Source organism: Ruditapes philippinarum, unplaced genomic scaffold (genome assembly GCF_026571515.1).
Source record: "Ruditapes philippinarum isolate M1 unplaced genomic scaffold, ASM2657151v2 ctg3445_1_1_1_1, whole genome shotgun sequence".
Classification (NCBI taxonomy): Eukaryota; Metazoa; Mollusca; class Bivalvia; order Venerida; family Veneridae; genus Ruditapes; species Ruditapes philippinarum.
In genome coordinates, this window is record NW_026866545.1 from 56,861 (window position 1) to 77,698 (window position 20,838).

The following is a 20,838-nucleotide window of genomic DNA, read 5'->3' on the forward strand; positions in this document are numbered from 1 at the left end:
TTAATCTAATTGTTTTTAATCTATATGATTCTTCACATGAATATTACTAATAATATAATAGAAGCAAATTTGAATGATGAAAAAGAAACTTCAAATGCAGACAATAGAAATATATATACAGTTGAGATTCTCAAAGGAACAGTAAAGTGATTTTTCATATAAATGACTACAGATGTCAATGATATAAGTCAATATTAACATTTAGTGAGTGGAAGCAATAGATATAAATGACATGTGTCAATAAGAAATCAATGCAAGAGGGCCATAATGGCCCAGAGTCGCTCACCAGAAACAATTGCTTTTCAGTAAAAGATAAAAGACTACCTAAGAATGCTTCAGACAACGTTTGATGATCATCCATCAGTTCTGTAGAAGCAGAGGTTAAACGGTTTTTCTATTTTTAGCTTTAGCAACCCCTAGAAGGGGCCAATCAAATTAATATGAGCAAACTTGATAAAAGACTACCTACGAATGTTCCCGACAAAGTGTGATGATCATCCATCAATTATTTCAGAAGGAGATGATGCTCAAAGGTTTTTTCTATTTTTAGCTTTAAAATTTAAAAATCATCCTGATTCCATCAATTAGTTCTGTAGAAGAAGAGGTTTAAAGGTATTTCTATTTTTAGCTTTAGCTGCCCCTAAAAGGGGCCAATCAAATTAATATGAGCAAACTTGACAAAAGACTACAGAAATGCTACAGACAAAGTTTGGTGATCATCCATCAATTAGTTCTGTAGAAGATGTCTAAAGGTTTTTCTATTTTTAGCTCTGGAGACCCCTTAAAGGGGCCAATCAAATTAAAATGAGCAAATTTGATGCAAGACTATCAAGAATGCTACAGACAAAGTTTGGTGATCCGATCCATCATTTAATTTAGTAGGAGAAGATGTTTAAAGGTTTTTCTATTTTTAGCTCTATTGACCCCTAAAAGAGACCAATTGAAATGGCATGAGCAAATTTAAGTGTGACTGTCACAAGGATGCTACAGACCAAATTTGAGGTAAATCTGCCTCCCTTTGATACTAAATAGCTGACCCTGAACCTTCGGTTCTGGTGAGCTAAAAATTTGAGCATTTAACTTTTTGTTAACAGTGTTAAGCAATATCAGCTATTGCTATTTTGAAGATTTCTCTATGACAACCTATCCACTTCAGTTTAAGTGAATTTCATATCACAATGTTGAAAACAAACAAACTCCATAATAAACTGCTTCCAACTTTGTTGTGTGGGGATTTCAATAAGTAACAAATAGTTTCATCAGACTGCATGAAAGTGCTGAATGGCCTGGCTGCAAGCATAGTGGTGGCAAAGTTAGCTATAATATTCACTAGCAATTAACAAGTCAAAATTATACATGACATTTAGACAAACAGATTTTTATATTTCTAGCAATTACAATTTCTTAAACATTAGCATTATATGTGTGATTTCTTCTAGTTTTATCTTATTTTGCTTAACACCTTAGGTCTTGAAAGCCAGTGATTTAATCTATGTTTCAAAAGTGTAAAAAACTGATACTAATTTTACAAAAGAACTGATTCCTACTTTGTGAAACATTGCATAAAGATAACCTCTTGGTAATGCTAACTTTTCTCAGAATAAATGGTTTTCAAAATGAAAACTGAACTGACTTTCATACACAAGAATATTTCAAAACTTACATATGAATTTTTCCTTTCTTGTAAAATCTTGTCTTTCTTGATATACAGGAACCCATTATCAACATCGCAAAGTTTCAACAACAAGAAATCAAAATATTTACTGAAGAACTTGTTAATATCAAAACTTGCTTCCTGCTTCAGCACATATTTTCTCTCAGAAAATAACAAATATTTTCTCAACACTTTGTCGAAGAAACACTTTCATAAAGTCCAAATTTTGTCTCTCAAGGGAAATTTTAGAAAACCCTCCTTTACTATTTCAAAAAAAAAAATTCAGACATTTTGAATTTAACACATTCAAAATGTCATCATGAAATAATTCCACCTAAAATCCTGCCATTCATAGTATCAAACTGAAACTAAAACCTGTTTCTTGTCAGCAAATTGAATATCTACAACTTTTATATCAAAATCTCAACAGGATGTAGATGAAAGTCGGGCTGCCAAAACTATTTTTTTTTGTATTTTATAAAAAAAACTTTCATGAAATCAAAAAAAAATCTATCTTATTCAGTCAATTTCTCAGAAATCAAATGAAAAGCAGAATATCTGAAATATCAGCCAAAGATATAAATATGCCTAGGGGGCCAATACATGTCTTTCCGGAACTTTCTTCAGGATGCTTTTATATATAAACATTATCTTAATAGCATCATCCTGATGTCTTACAGTTCTTGTCTCATGGTTCATGATCAATATTCGTGACTTTTAAAATCTACATATCTATGAAAAGTTTTTGCTTTTAGAAATTAGATAGAACTTAAAACTGATTGCCTGTCTCTGTAATGCATTTAAATCTCATTTACTGGTTTCCTTAAAACTATCTATCATCTTTGTTTGTGTTGATTATTTTGCTATTGGCAGTCTCTCTACTACATTTGTGATACAAATCAATTGAATCTGAAACATTACAACATAAAAGAAAGCACTTCAAAATAGAATTCAAGCCAAATTCCCTGATAGTAATTAAATTAATGATTGATCTCCAAGATTATTACCTCATTTATGAAAGATATTCCTTAAAATAAAAGTTAAAACAAGTCACAAGTCTATGACTATTTAAATAAATACAAAGTTAAGAAATGAAACATGCAGTATATTAGAGTGAACATCCATGCTCTTGGTGGTGATTTTGACCCATGACCTCCAGCATGGGCTGGTGGATAGGTACATACACAATGTGGAGTTAGTGAGCTTTGCATGCAATCACTTTCATTTTATGTCTAAGGTTAATATGTTAATATGTCCTACTTTGGGTCACAGTGACTGTGACCTTTGAACCCAATGACCTTTAAAGGTTTGTTAAATAGCTTTGGATGAAGCAATTTCATTTTGTAAGTAAGGTTAATATTTGCTTTCATTGGTCAAAATGACTTCTGAAATCTAAGTTGGTTTGGCAGGAAGAGCTCATAAAGGTATATTTGAAGTTATAATGATTTGGGTGAAATAACATACATTTTCATTTTATGGTAAAAGTATTTGTTATTTGGGATCATATTGTCAACCTTGTCCTTTGACCCTGTAACCTCTAATAGTCTTGCAGGTACAGTAGATCAAGGTGCATACATCTTTGAAGCCAGTAAGCAGTAGACTGAGGGACTTATGTTTTATGGTCATGGTTAATGTGGTATTTGGAGATCAAAATAATGCTTTGGATGGAGGCATGTTTATTTTATAACCATGGTTAATATTGGCCATCTGGGGTCATAGTAACCTTTACCTTTGTCTCCACTGTAATCTTAGTGTGGAGTTAACCAGCTACTGCACTAAGGAGATGAAATGATCTCCAAGTGGGTCTGGTGACCATGAAATTATATGTGACAAGTGAAAATGTAAATTGCAACAGAATAAAAATCATTACAAGAATTTAACTGGATAAGAAGTTATTTATCATAGGACCAACCTCTAACTTTCTTCTCACTTTCATTTTCAATAAAATGACTGTAGTTTTTTTCATTCCATCTTTCATCCATTTTTGCTTGCAGAGGTGTTTACCATGCTAGCTCAAAAGAGACTCTGAATGAGCAATGATTTGAGACATGGAACTTTCTTCATATGATATTGGTAGATCAATATTTGATGATTTATTTTGTGATTATCATTACCAGCCATTAATACTTGTATATGCCAGAACAGACAGCTATTCAATCAAATATTATGGCATTACAGTCCAGATAATGCCAATAAAGTAACAACGGATGAGAAAATGTCAAAAATTGACCATTTAGGCCTTACTTTGTATGAATATTTCCCTGTTTAGATAGTCCAAGTCAAGTGCTACGAAAATGCTCTAGAAATTAAAATGAATAAAGTATGTCATTTTTATGCATATGAACACTGATTGATAATCAGCAAGTCTTTTTTGTCAATGCTTCAGTACCTATTTCAACTCGAAATTGTGTTTATTATAAGACACTTCTGCACCGATTTCATTTGCCTGTCACAGTGGCATGTTTACATACATAATATATAAATATCAAACAGGTTAAGTTTTATATACATGTATATAATAACAGTATCATAACTAGTAAGTTTTACCAACTTATAAGCAATTGATCAGAGAAGGAGTTTATTTAAACTTTGACAGCAACGTTGACCTAATGACCTCAAAATCAATAGAGCTCATCTTCTGGTCATGGGCAATATCCCTTTCAAGAATATCAAACCTAGACATTTTTCAAGGTTTCTTTACAGGACAAGGATTTGATCTGAAGAACCTCATGACCTTCACCTTTAAACTAATGACCTCAAAATCAAAAGATGTCACAAACTGGCTTATTACTTCTCAAGTTATTGATCAGACAATGATTTTACAATGTCATTGTGAATTTTGACCTGAGGTCCCATAAGTCATGTAAGGTCATCTACTGACCATAGGGAATATCTCTTCCATCTCACATAAACCTTTCCAAGAAATTGATTGTACAAGGATGAAAGTATGAACAGACCATCCAATCACAGTATGCCTTTCACTTTTAACAACATGATAATTCAGGGACAGGTTTGTTCTGAAAACACTTTTAAGACTTTTTAACAATGATGCAAGATTTAACAGTAGTTTATATATCAGCCATACATATAACTTTGAACCAACTTTATCTTGTAAAATGGACTTAAATTTGAAAATCACACATAAAGTGCAAACAAAAATCTTCAAACAAAATGTAAGAAAAACGTCATCTTGATATCTAACTTTAAGTAAAATCTATACCCACTATTATGTTACTAGTATTAAGAAGCTGTTATGAAAAGAAAATTTAAACACTTGAGCAGCATTAATAATCACAGAAATATTAGACCACAAGTCTGACAAATTGTGAGGTGACCAAGTACACTGAAAAATAACAGACTATGTGCTTCAAATATCAATTTCCTAGTCTGTCAGTCTATATATGTCTACAGGGAGAACATATTATATACAAAGACATCAAACTGTTAATGTAATTGACCTATAAAAGAGAATAATTTTACCTCCCTCAGTTTATACAATTATGACATATGAGTTGATTGCTTTAAACAATTATGCATGAACCAAGAAGGATAAGTTAAATTTATAACACTCTTAAGATATGGCATTATGAAAGATATATGACTAAAATTGCAAAACTTGTTACATGGAATTCTGTACCATTTCAAAAAATTCAATTCTTCCATGTTTTATCATCATTCAAGAGCTGCACAGAATTTGTCAATGGTACATTTTCAGTCTTCTAGACTCTGCCTTCTTCACATAAAGATATTTTTTATCTTCTTTATACAGAAAAGGATTGAAGCTCACGAGTTATAGAGCTGCAGTGTATAAAGGGGGTAACATATAACAATACAGATCATGATACAGGGTTATGAAAGTGAATATTTATTAACCTATGTGAATACAATCAATAATTGGAACAAACCAAGGTACAATCTATTTTTGATTTTTTTTTTCATCTGCAAATTGGTTTTTAAGGAAAGAATATCATATGTCAACTTAATGTTTATGCATTTGAACATGAACAACTGTCTCATATATCCCCCCCCCCACCCCTAAAAAAAAATTAACAGACAATCCTTGATTTGATTAGCAAAACAGACATAGTAAAACTTAACTGTTTTCTATATAACATTTAAAACTAACCTCACATTAAAATATTTCTTAAAATTTACTGCAGTCAATATCATCAACCCATTGGCATTTCATATTAGTTTTATAAGATACTTGATTTTCTTTAATGTTGTAGCCATTGGATCACTATATATATATACAGCAGCTGTGCAGAAAATGAAAATTGGGCTTTTTCAGATAAACATTTACCAATTTGTGTATAATGAAAAGCTCATTTCAGATTTTATGAAATATGTCACCTGCTTTTACACCATAGTAATAAAGTATAAGCTGGTGTATTTGCTGTTGTCCACTCTAGAGACTGATTGCACAGAAGTGCCTCCAAAAAGACAAATAAAATCACTGTATACAAATTTTCTACCTTTTCTGAAAACAAATAAATATATCTTGCAGTCCAACAAAATAATTTTTTCCCCATTTGTCAATAAATGCACAATTTAAAAAAGAAATAACAAGTTTGAAAAATTGTTATTCATATAAGCAACATTATAATTATTTAATATGAAAAAAGGTTGCCAACAAAATCTCAGGAGGTTGGCAATGTTTATATTTATTTCTAGACAGATTTATCACAATAAATAGAAAGACGAATCAAATTGTCTACAGTATACAATATAATGGATTATCAACAATCAACTGATAAAAATAATAAAACTTAATATTTAACATTTACAAAACTTGGCTAATGTTATTCAAGAAAGATTTGATTACATCATGACAAAACAAAATGAAATACATGGACAATTATTAGGATACACTGTGACAAACCTGCAACATGTCCTATTCAAATCATATCTTTTTCTACTGTACATCACTTATATGGAAACTTCATAAACACAGTTTCTTAAGACATTACAAGCTGTAGTTGTTTATTTTCTACTTAACAGTTTCCCTCATATAGACGTGTTTTGACGGCTTTTTGTCCCCTCCCTCCCCCTTTTTTGAGGCCTCAAACAGTGAAAAAATGCTCTATTTAGGCCCCAAACACTGTTTTTCCTTTCAGATATGTTGTTAAAATAAGTAACTTTTTCGGCACTGCCATCCATCCAAATGTTACATAAGGGTGTTGCAAAAAGGGGTATGTGCCCCTTTCTGTTTGGGGGGTTTGAAGGGGGGCGGTAGTCCCCCTCATCGCCAAGAAAATTTTGGACATGTGACAGGCTGAAAATGGCCTCAGGTCGATCTTAGGGTAACTACTAACCAACGCTGAAAAGCCTTTTACTCTATCTCAATTCATTGAGAAGTTGCAGTACTTTGAAATCAGTTTTGATAGAAAAAAACAATGCAAAAATAGTGGTTTTTGGCAATTTTGAGACGTCCCCCCGTTGCCATGGTAATAGGAAATTCAAGATTGAGCATGCTGTTACAGAGGCTATGGTCTAGTCAACATTTGTGCCAAGTTTCATCAGTATTGAAGCATTTTTCATAGTTTCATAGCAATGAAAACAGCCATTTTTTGCAATATGCTCATGGGGTAAAAGGTTAATTTATTGTATGTCTATTACAACCTTACTCAAAAAGTAAGTATGTCATTAACAAGCAAAAATGTCTACCTTAAAATAAAATAATGTAACCTGAAGGCATGACAGACTTCGCAAATACAGATGAAAATTTCAAATTATTATCTAAAGCTATGGAAATAATTCCTTACCTAGATATGAAAACATGTCCAGACTTTATTGCCATTTTCAAGCCATCAATTTAGTGGGATCTCACAATTTTAAAATATTTATAAATGATACTGTAACAAATCATTTAATTCTACTTTCATATTTAATAACAGACATGCTGATTTTATAATTTTTGTGACAAATATTTCTTGCCGTAAAATTTTGCTTTCTAATAAACATTTTCAGCTAAAATGTTTCTAGAAAAATGTGTTGCTTATGTAGGCACAATGTGTCAATATTCTCCCATAATGGACATCTATTATTCCCTATACTGTTAACTGTTCCTACAGAGTTCTATAATCTAATTTCATCAATCTTGTACAATTCCATGTTACAAGAAACAGATTCTGCCTATATGTCTACATAGACTAAGAAATAGGATTTGAAATTAACTTTTTTTCCTCATCTTTTAGGGATAGAAATCATTGACCTAAATAATGAATATTTTGAAAATAAAGTACAATAGCATTATCCTATGTATTATTTTGTTCAAATATTTCTACTGTTTCTCTTGCAAATACAATTACTGTGCAACAATGATATATTTCACCTTACTTTGGTGAAGTTTTCTGTTGTATTAATGGAGGAACATACTAGGGTAGCATTATTTCATTCATTGAACAATAATCAAATTGGGTTAAAACAACAAACATCCTGACGAGTCACCTGCATTATCAATATGCCTCCTCAATTCAGTATTTAAAGATACAGTAAAGACTGTTAACAGTGACCTTCGATGGGAGAAAAGAAAAAAGGTCATTATAGACAGGGAGTCACTGTGGACAGTCTCTACATAATTCGGATATATGAACATATCATACCAATATTTTGTTGAAAAGCAGGATAGTTACCATACTAAAGGGTTTATTTATATTTTTTTTTGATATTAAACATATCAATATCATTATAAAAATCAAGAGAATATTAAAAGTGCATGTATTATTGGTTAAGATTATAAACTACACCATAACATTAGTATTTAAAAGTTACATATTCATTAAAATGTAATTTATATTGATAAATCTGTTTGTAAAAAAATGTTTAATTTCAATTTTTACTAATGAGAATGTTACTGTAGAGACATTTAATTTTGTATAAATCAGCCTGTTTACATTACGGAGTTCAATGTATTAATCAAACAAAGATAATAAAAAAAATACAAAACTTCACATAATTTCTACAGATAAGTGTTTCCGAAAAAGAATTAACAATCGAGTTTCAAACATAACCCACACCTTTAAGACGTTGGCATTTTTATCTTAACTCGCCAAAACAACCGCCGGGCAATTATGTATATGCCAGGTGTCTTTAATCATTCTATCAGCGAAAAAATTGATTGAATCTGTCGCCATTTTTGTGTAATTGTCAACAAACAGTCACAGTGTATTAGCGTGTCACCGATTGGTCAATGCAAAAACTGCCGTAGATACAACGCGCGTTCTGATTCGTCAATCGCATGAATACGTAATAAGAAAAAGATAACATAGTGAACTCTTGCCTTGCGGGCGTGTATTTAACTTTGTTTGATGTTGAACACGCGTTCGTAATTAGCGGAAATTAACGGTAATTGTTGTAATTGAAGAGGTAAACAAATTATTAACAGACCTAGCGCCGCGTAAATAAGTATGACGGAAAATTATAAAATCGGGCAACTTCAAAATCTATTTGAAGTTTGTTTTTAGGGGCAAAGTCGCTGATCCGGGGGCGACTTCTTCGCCAATGTCGTCACCTAATTCAAGCCTTGCTCCCCTTGCAAAAGTCGCTGTTCACGGCTTCAAATACCGTAACGGGTGACTAAATCATGGTCGTTGTACGGACTAGACAGGGAGTCGCTACATACAGACCATTTATATAGTAAATACTGTTCGGCGCACCTAACTATGGTCACTAAAGACAGAACGTCGCTATATACAGGGGGTCGCTAAGACAGTCTTTACTGTATATTCTATTAGAAATTCAAAAATATTCAGATGAAAAATTCAACAATGAAATCAGAGTTTTAAGCTTGAAGAAATAATATCAAGTAGAATAAAGGCCAATAAGTTACAGGAGATTGCAGACATCAATTGTACACTAAACTGGTTAAAAGAACACAAAATTACACAGATAACAAATTGTTCATGCAATTGAAAACAATTTGGTTGTCTGTTAATACAAATATAGACTAGGAGTCTTGCTATTAAAACTGACAGTGAGAAAGAAAAAAAAACATCTGCAAGACATTATATATGTTTGTGTTTCTAGAATTCAGTGCACTGACATTTCTTTTATTATTCAGATTAAACATTTCTAAAATTGTGTAACAGAAAATGGTAAATTTGGGCACTAAAACAAACACAACCTGAACCCAAAGACCAAAGCTAAATCGAAGATACAAGCTTGGTCAGACATACATTAGAACATGAATACAGAGACCAAAGATACAAGCTCAACCAAACATACAAGTTTGACCAAAGAAACAAATTTTTTAGCCAGATCAGAGAGATTCAAACTAGACCAGAGATACAAGATGAACCAAAGATACAACCTGAACCAAAGACAAAAGCTAAATCAAAGATACAAGCTTTGCCTGACTAGACCAGAAATACAAAATAGACCAAAGATACAAGATATACCAAAGATACAACTTTGACCAAAGAAACATATTTTTTTTTAAAGCCAGACCAGAGAGCTTCAAACTTGACCAGAGATTCAAGCTAAACCAAAGATACAAGCTAAACCAAAGACACAAGCTGAACCAAAGATAAAAGCTGGACCAAAGATACACGCTGGACCAAAGATACACGCTATATAGACAAGAGATAAAAGCTAGACCAGAGATAAAAGCAAGACTAAAGATCAAGCTAGATCAAAGATACATGCTTGGTCAGATATAAAATAGACAATAAATACCAAAGAAACAAACTAGACCAAAGATACAAGCTGAACCAAAGATACAAGCTGGACCAAAGATACACGCTATATAGACAAGAGATAAAAGCTAGACCAGAGATAAAAGCTAGACTAAAGATCAAGCTAGATCAAAGATACATGCTTGGTCAGATATAAAATAGACCATAAATACCAAAGAAACAAACTAGACCAAAGATACAAGCTGAACCAAAGACACAAGCTGAACCAAAGATACAAGCTGGACCAAAGATACAAGCTATATAGACAAGAGATAAAAGCTAGACTAAAGATACAAGCCGGATCAAAGATACAAGCTTGGTCAGATTTAAAAGAGACCATAAATACAAGAAAGACAAAAAGACAAAAGAAACAAACTATACCAGAGATACAAGCTGAAGCAAAGATACAAGCTGAAGCAAAGAAACATTTTAGCTGGACCAAAGATACAAGCTATATAGACAAGAGATAAAAGCTAGACTAAAGATAAAAGCTAGACCAAAGATATCAGCTTAGCCAAAGAGACTAGTCACACAAAAGATGATATAAAGTAGATCAAAGATAATAACAAGCTATATACATCAGAGATATAAACCAGACTCAGACTCAAAACACAAGCTAGACCAAAGATAAATGTTAGACTAAAAAGATAAGAATTCAGTTAAACCAGAAATAAAATAGCAAGAATAGAGAATATACAAGCTTGAATTCAAAGATCAAATTAAGATTGAAGGATACACTTAATACTAAATCCTGTTCAAAATACATACATACAATATTATGAAAATAGACTCTTTTTTTAGATGTTATTGGATAAATTTAGGTGATAGCAGTAAATGCTTGCATTGGAAGTAAATTTTAACCAATTTAAATATTTTAACTTAATCTTATTTTTTTGTTTAATATAACACAGTATTTCTACTAACTAAATAATTATCATATCATATTTTAAAGTGTAATAAGACGATGTCCCTGTCACAGAAAGGGCACAAATACCCTGAAAATTATACAAGAATTTCTAACAAGAAATTGTACTTGAACTCACTGAGTCACTATTCCGTTGGTATATCTTTTCTTGGATGAAGTACAAGAACCCATGTTCCTCATTGTATAGTTTATCATGAATAGTAAATCCTCACTAAATATCCTTTAATAATAGGCCTTCTTCAAATACACACTAAGTTTCATCAACAATGTATTTTATATTTATTCATTAAATGACCACAATTATCAAATAAAGAAGTTAACTTTATTTGGTTTCATCAGTGTTATTTTCCCATTACAAAATCTGCAATGCAAATCAATTAATTTACACAAAATTTCTTCAGTAACAAAAACAAGTTCAATCAATTTGACACTTCAACAAAGTTAAACAAATTAGAAAAACAAAGTAATTAAATTTCCTCATTATACTTTTCCACCTTTTCATTGTAAAATTACGACAAGGCAATTCACAAACGGTTTTCTCTAAAGAAATATCCGCTCTCTTCTCGTATTTTTTCCACTATTTGAGTTTCCTATTTTTGACATAATATGACTAAAGAAAGTAATGGGACGCCAAAACCTTGCCAGTTATATATTCCCTAAAGCCAATACAACAAGAGAATCTCAGTTGAATGTTCACTTTAACACCTAATACTGAATCACAACATGGATGTATATATGGGGCACCAGTATTCTTGGATTTCTTAATATTTTCAGATTAAGACAAACAATTTAATATGCTATCATTGCCATTTATTTTCCTGAACCAGGAAGTTGAACCATTCTTCTGTTAAATAGTTTCTTGATTAAAATATCAATCAATCAACACCAGTCTCAATATTCTCTAGAGTAACAGTTTGATTAACTAGATGTTTTTAGCATTTAAGAAATGTAAAGAAAATGTGAGTTTATAAATCCATAAATATGATCTCTGCTTGTCAGGGTATTATAGGTCAAAGTTATGCTGTTGCAAGACACACAGTATTAAAATGTGATTGGACTAAATAAAGAAAATTAAAAGAATCAAGTAGACCAAGGTAATGATTGGAAATGGATTTTTAAATAAAGTATCATTATAACCTTATTATAGCCTTTCACCTTGAACAAGACAAGGTCATCCACTGGCCCTGGACAATAGCACTATCTAGACTTATTCCTTCTCAAGTTATCAAGCAAACGAGTATTTTCCATTAGTGTCACTGTGACCTTGACTTTTGACTTTATGGCCTCAAAAAAGAAAGTGATCATCTACTGGTCATGACTTTTCTCCCTATAAGTATGAGGACAGTTCATGAACACCAAGTTATTGAGCAACCATCGGTGTGGATCATACTGAGCTACAGATGGACAGACATGTTGTTTAAATGGAATATCAGGCCAAATCTTTCATTTATTCTCTTATTTAATAGAGGGTCATGGCCCCTTACTTTGTTGCTACTGAATGAAATCCATTGTCCTATTTTGTTTTGTCTACAGTAAGATGGCCCCTCAATGGTTTAAATGATCTGGGCAAGTGACATAACATAATACAACCAAATCATTCAAAAAATACATTGATTAGAAATTTTCATAAAGATGATTTAAAGCACTTATAAACAAGGAAGAATATTGCAATTATCACCTAGGGGCAGGACCAATTTTGAACCCAGGGCTTTTATTTGAACAAACTTGGTAGACACTAACTAGAAGATGTTTCATGCTTAATATCTAAGCTGTAGCTATTGGGTTTTTTAATAGAAGATTTTTTAAGTTTTTAATATAAACAAAAAAGGAAAATCAATGACCCCCGGGCCTGGGCAAATTTTGACCCCAGGGCTTTTTTTTTAACAAACTTGGTAGATACTGATAAGATGATATTTCATGCCAAATATTTAAGCTCTAGCTCTTTCAGGTTTTTAAAAAAAGATTTTTTAACTTTTTTCTTTCAGTTGCCATGGCAACCAGAGTTCTGCATGGAATAAAATTCTTTGAACAATTTTTAAAGTTGGTTACCAAAGGAACATTCCTGTGAAGTTTGGATGAAATTGGCTTTGCGGTTTATGAGGAGATGTCATTCAAAGTAAAACTTCTGTTTACAGACGGACCCCAGACGGACAAGGGAGGGATGGACGCTGGACGAAAAGCCATCACAAAAGCTCACCATGTCACTTTGTGACAGGTGAGCTAAAAATAAAGGCTATGACTTTTTGTTCCTCAACAACAAATTTTCCTGAGAAACATTTTTGGCTGCAATTTTTTTTGCATAGACATTTCCAGGCATAAAAAGTCAGGGATGGACACCGGACGAAAAGCGATCACAAAAGCTCACCATGTCATTTTAGTGACAGGTGAGCTAAAAATAAAGGCTACAACTTTTTGTTTTGAAAAACCTTTTTAGCTGCAACTTTTTGTGCATAGACATTTGCAGGCATAAAAAGTCAAGACTTAATGTACAAACTCAATGACTTACAAGGTATGCATCAAAACAAACTATCGCGGATTATAATGGCCTCAATCAGCTTCCTAAAAAACGCATATGTTTCCGTGGCTAAGTCTACTATGTAGACAGAAACCTTGTAAAACACAACTTTTTCGAGAAAAGTGTGACAGAAAAACTCAAGTGTTTCAATAAGCCGAGACATTTTATGCAATTTCGACATAAAATCTTGAAGATTTAAAAGTTGCCCGCTGCATTTTATAAACTAACAGTAAAATTTGTTGCGGCTTTAAAATGGACGCCACTGGCCACCAAACTAAATAACACAAAAACATGTTCTCATATGCAAACTCAACTGCATGTGTATATCTATTTTCATCTAAATCAAATTATTTTCATTACAGTATTTTATTGTATTATACTTCAACATAATTATGAAAATGTTGCTTTCACTACTCGGAAGTAAAATATACAAAACACAAAAATTTTGTCTGTAAATTATCACTCAGGGAAAACTTTATTAAATTAAGCTTCTTGTGGGTGTTAACTTGACATTCCATTTTACATTTATGAAGCTAAGAGAAGATAAATGAAAAAAAAAAAGTTTGTTATTACCGTTACTTCATACACAAAATTGGCAAAAACTTTCTTCATCAATATTTTTTACAAGTTATGAAGAGAGGCAGTGATCCATCTTTAAGAGTTATCAGACAATTTCTAGATTTCTATGGCAGATTTTTTCATTCATAGTGTGTTTGTGCTCACTCTCAGGCTAGAATATATCAATTTTAAATAATGCTGCAAAATAATTATCACTATGTAGGAAATTATACATTGCAACAATAAGGAAACTCAGTCTACAAATTACTGGTATATATGATCTAATAATACAAACAAGAGCACTGCAAAGGCAGAACAATATATAGGCCACGAATATAAAATTGTTTCAGCAATCATAATCGTTTAATTTGGGAAGAGACCCAATCAAGAAACTTGTCTGAAAATGCTTTATATTTAGTAATTGCCCTTATGATATTAAATAACTTCCAGAGTGGGGGGCATTTTTTATACTTGGACAAGTGCATAATTCATAAAACTTTTATAGAAGTCTACTAGGCAATGCATTGCAACAAATATGCATGTAGAAGTTCTGTGCATTTTTGCTGAATATCCAGCACTTTTAAAGTTACACTCCGTTTCAGGAAATTGTCTAAATATATTCCTTTACCCCAATACAATAAAAGAATGTCAGATAAATGTTCACTTTAACCAAACACTGATTTCAGAGTACATATTCATACACAGCCAAGATACCACTATTCAGATTTTACCTATGTTCAACAATTTAATATGTCTATTGTTTACAAAATGAAAGATCTTCTACAAGGAAAAGAAAATATAAGTATGTATTTGACCCAATTTACCAACATTCAAGCACAGAAATTAAATCTTTTCAATAATTATCAATAGATTGACTGGCATGTTGAACATGTTTCTGCTAAAGTTTTCTATTTGTGACTCTAATCAATCAAGAAAGAGCCATTTAATGTCCCTGTGTAACATAAGGATTATTTATGCTTGAGCATTTTTCCCTGAATGCTTGCCAAATTTATCCAAGCAAATTAAAGTTTTTTGTTAATCAATCAGTCACTAAGAAAGAACATACAGTATATAAATATATCAGTGGATATATAAACATTCTTCTCAATCAAGTATATGACTATAAAGGGATATACAGATTTCTCCCTCCCAAGTAAAATGGGGCATCCTAACAAAATATGGGAATAACATTTCCTACAAAAAAGTGTTTTATTTTTAGAAGACCTGACATGACTTTCATGACAAACAAAGTCATAGTTAATATCAAATTATCATATGCAGATTCTACATTGATGATTCTTTTCGGAAAGGTCATTCTACCTTCTTCTGTTTTAACAAAGGATTATTTAACAAACAGCGATGGAATAATCAGAGCTTTCCAATATATCATACCTTTAACAAGATGCTATTGTAAATTTTTTAACAGCATATAAACATAATGTAATTTGCAATGTGAAAATATTGCCTGCAAATTACAATAGAATGACCAATGATTAAAACCATTTCATTTTATGGCCTTAATTTTACAATTTTCTAGTACAAAGCATCAACATTTAATTTTCTTCAACAGAAGGAGAAAAGCATAATATATTTTCTTCAATTCTTTAGTAACTAGACAATGGTAAAATTGGCAGTAATATTGTAAACTAATAGCTTTATTGTTACAAACAGAGCGAGAGAATCTAGAATCTATCACAAGAACACATTTGTTACAATCACCAGCAATTTCCAAATTAGGGACAATTGTTTCCTATAGAAGAGTCCTTTCATTAATAAAGTAATTGTGCTCTCTCTTTTTCCAGCTTAAATAAATCTAGTTAATGCAAAAATAGAATTGAGTTAAATTCAGGCTACATGAAGTCAAATAAGGCAATGTACAAATAGATAAAAATTATGTTCATTCAATATATGCACATTTCATTTTTATACATCATTGTTTAAAACACCTGTTTCCATTTGCTAAAGATTCCTTACTTTTTAAAAATGTTGCCAATTATCAATTAAAACATACAATTTTGCCTCAGCCAAAACTCGTAACAAACTAGAAATGTGTCCATAGGACACGGGTGCCCCCACCGCGCCACTGTTCTGTCAATCTTTTGACTCTAGGTCAAATATTTTTTGAAAACTAAAAATCTTTCACTAAGTAAAGGGCAAGAACTTTACAAATACTGAATTAATCCACAAGCAAACCCCAATGTGCATAAGTACAGATGCTGACCAACATTCTTGTAAACTTTCAGGCCTACAAGTGAAATTCTTTTTGAGCTATGCATGAACAAGTTGAAAATTGCAAATTTATACTACTGTAAGTCAAGGGCAACAACACTAACAAAACTGAAAAAAATCCACATGCAAAGTCCCAGGTGCATAGCTTCACAGTGATGTGAATCATTATTCCTGTAATTTAGTGATGTTGATCATTATTCCTGTAAAGTTGGTTGATTCTAACTCAAGGAACAAATAACATTTTTTTTTTTTTTTTTTAATGCGTTTATTTAAGGTCGCCGCCGGAAAGCCCATATGGGCGACCGTACACTCAAGTCGGGCCATCCTAGAGCGTCCCGCCGAGATTTTTTCGACGATTTTTTTCCAGCTTTATCGGTGGAGGAAGACCCCAGGTGCCCCTTCGGGCATTATTTCAGGCACGAGCGGGCACCTGGGTAGAACCACCGACCTTCCGTAAGCCAGCTGGATGGCTTCCTCACATGAAAGATTTCGACCCGATTGAGGATCGAACCTACAGCGGTGAGGGACCTGTGATCTCAAGTCAGCGACCTTAACCACTCGGCCACGGAGGCAAACAAATAACAACATAATGAAGCTGCTTTTATTAAGTCAAGGGAAATAACTCTACAAATACTGGATAAATCCACAAGTGAAACCCCAGGTGCAAAACTAAATATGCTGAGCAACCTTCCCATAAAGTTTAATGACTCTATGTCAAATCCTTTTTGAGTTACATGCGACACAAGTTGAAAATTGCAAAAAAATTCTAAGTCAAGGGCAATAACTCTAAAAATACTAAATAAATCCAGACAAAAATACCCAGGTGCACAACCACACATGCTGATCAATATTCCTGTAAAGTTTCATGACTCTAGGTCAAAAACTTGTTTAGTTACATGCAACACAAGTTGAAAATTGCAAAATTTTACTAAGTCAAGGGCAATAACTCTAAAAATACTAAATAAATCCAGACGAAAATACCCAGGTGCACAACTTCACATGCTGATCAACATTCCTGTAAAGTTTCATGACTCTAGGTCAAATACTTTTTGAGTTACATGCGACACAAGTTGAAAATTGCAAAATTTTACTAAGTCAAGGGCAATAACTCTAAAAATACTAAAAATATCCAGACGAAAATACCCAGGTGCACAACTACACATGCTGATCAACATTTCTGTAAAGTTTCATGACTCTAGGTCAAATACTTTTTGAGTTACGTGCGACACAAAAGAGAACGGACGGACGGACAAGGGTAAATCTAAATGCCCGCCACTAAAGTGGGGGCACAAAAAAGGGGAAAAAAACAAAGACCTGGTCCCCTGAATTTGGAACTAAAATTGTTTTCACATTGGGAACCTAGAAATGTTGCCAACCCCCTATCCACCCTCCCTGAAAAACAGCAACTAAATAAAACTGTATGAAAAGTATACAGAGACAAAAAACTTTAATTTCAAAGAGAAACTGTCAGTTAATAGAGCGGATGTTCCCATTAAATAGACTAAGGGGCCATTTCTTTTGTTATTTTCTTTTGTTTAATAGAGGGCCATGACCCCTTATTCTATTGTTACTGAATGCACTCTATTGTTCTCTTTTGTTCTGTTTACAGCTACTAGGCCCCTACTTCTAATGGCACATTCAAAGGTCTTATAATACATGTATAACTTAATTTGTGAGTACAGCAAATGTAATTTTTTTTTGTGAGACAATATGGTTGAACATCCTTTGTGAAACAACATTTGTCTTCCACTGCCAATTCATATCAACTATAGCTGATATTTGGCAGAATCCTTCAGAAATAAATAAGTGTTGGTAACTGACCAATGGCTAATATTTGTGTAATAAATTGGCACTAAACATTAAACAAAAATTAAGAACAAGATAAAATATACTTTTTAACTGCATGATTGTAAAGATAGAATGAAAATTTATATAATTCTGCTTTTTATACCCCGGACTTTCGTTAATGAACAGTTTCATTCAAATTAAAACATACATGCTTTTTGGTATTGCAAAAAGAATATAATATTGTTGCTCACATAAATTAATTTCATGAATTTTAATTGATTTTGAGTGAAAATAATTTCTTCTCAGGCTCTCAAAATTTCCTACACAGTTAACATATACACGAGTCTCCTAAAACACATGTTTTACTCTAAAAGGAAATGTGTCCGATTAAAACAACTAACACATTTAAAAGTAACAACCAGTCACTTCAAAATAATATTACTACCTAATCTAGAAGGCATCAGACAGGGTTGAAGAAATCAGTTGAAATTGTTTCCCAGAAACAACAAGAATCATTCTATATCTAGAAATAAACTATTTGTGTGCAGACAACAATGCCCCTTTTTTCTATGCAAAGGAAAACAATCTCATAATCTCACAATATCAAATATTTCTGTCTCAATAACACTATAATAAATTCTGAATTTCTATGGATAGTAGTGACTGTCCAGAAGATGACTCATATATACATATAATAGCAGTCAAATATGTGTAAATACACTGAAAAGCCAACAGACTTATCAAAGGATGCTAAGCTAAATGATGCAAAATGTTCAAGAATTCTACATTGTAGAAATTAACAAAAAAAACTACACTGTAGAAATTTACTGTAGAAAATGTTAAAAAATACTAAAATCAACATTCTAAAATGGGCTTTACGTTAAAATACAAATTTATGATGAAGTATGTTTGTATCTATAAGGATTTACTTAGAATCCTTCCTAATAAATGGAAACACAATATAACCAAATTTGTTTTTGTTGTTTATTCTTTTTTTTCTCTTTTTCTTTTTTTGTAATAAAGTAACTGTTCTGAAAAATATTATATCAAACAAGACGGTAGAAAGAAAACAAATTTTGTTGGGTAGACAGTTTTATTGGTGGTATGTCCTAACAAATTGCTGTATTTGTATTGTTACAATATTCTCTATCAGACCAACATGGGCAAGTCTGACAAAACAATGAATAACATTAATAAAATAGTTGAGATCTTTTTTCTTTAACACTACAGATTATACAATAGTTTATATTTATATTCAAATAAGTCCTTATTGATAGATCCCTACTCATCATAATTTTTTATTTGGATAACCATAGATTTAGCCACATCATTGACATGTACTTTTTTCTTAACAAATACCGGTATGTGTGTTGAAATTCTTACTGTATCCACTAATAAAAAAAAAAAAAAAAAAAATTATATATTTTAAATTAAACCCTATAGGAAATATTCGTATTTATTAATCCGATATCTATTGTGTCGTTTTTATATTTTGATGCTTTGTTTGGTGCACTTATCTCTTTTATCATGAATTGGAATTGTTCGTATTTGTTCGTTTTTCCGCTAAAGTGGGCGTGACGTTAATTGTAAAATTACGACGTCACGTCCGTTGATATTATTATTATTTATTTACCTTGAAAAAGGCATACATTTGCCGAAACGTTGGAAAAATAAAAAATGATATTATACGTGTTATTGCTGTGACTTTATTATTTTAATGTATCCACTAATCTGATAATTACAATTAGACAGGTCAGGGATCTTTGCATTGTATCTATCAAAGGTACTGCAATCTTTTGCTTACAATAAAATAACTCTTCATAACAGTAAGTGTTAATTTGACTTTGAATATTAATTCGATATACTTCAAAGGTAAACATTTGCTGATATTAATTCAATATATTTCAAAGGTAAACATTTGCTGATTTCAACACATTTTTGGTCATATCTTGAATATTATCTATGTAAAGGACTTTTCTGGATAACTAACCAGTGCAAGTGACTTAAGTGTCTGTAGTGAGGTCAGGGATAAAAGTGATCAGCCTGATCTGGAACATGAATTCTTACCTGTCTTTATAATGGGGAGAGGTTTAGGAAAGAGAAAGAAGATGGGGGAATAGTTGGGCTATAGCCACTACTATGTAATTAATAGCTAAGAAATAGTTTCAGTATAGGGATTTTTTGTTATATTTAAATAAGCTATATAATGAAACATTTTCATGAATACAAACCACTTGAAACATATAAAAGTGAAATGTTTATAACAGACACCTAACTTCTCCCCTGTAAATTAACAAGAATCTTGTCCAACCATTGAGGAGATCAATAAAGATTTCCATCAATCACTAGACAAGTGTATATAATGAATTCTCTCTTACTTTAATTAAATGTCACTAAGTGAAGGATTAAGTTACTTTTTTTACATTTCTGAAACAATTCCGTAAACAAACTTCATCTCTTGACATGAAGGAGAACAATCTAAGTTGCCTGGCAT

General features: G+C 31.9%; 1 protein-coding gene across 4 annotated transcripts in view; it reads right to left on the reverse strand.

Annotated features, from left to right (window-relative positions):
- LOC132732834 (uncharacterized) overlaps window positions 1–20,838 on the reverse strand; it is a gene marked incomplete at its 3' end in the record, with an annotated part of 90,256 nt that overhangs the window by 55,015 nt on the left and 14,403 nt on the right. Inside the window, 1 exon segment of one of the 4 annotated variants that reach the window (XM_060719353.1) lies at window positions 1,664–2,000. Coding sequence (XP_060575336.1) covers window positions 1,664–1,728 — 65 coding nt within the window. 4 annotated transcript variants of the gene reach the window in all.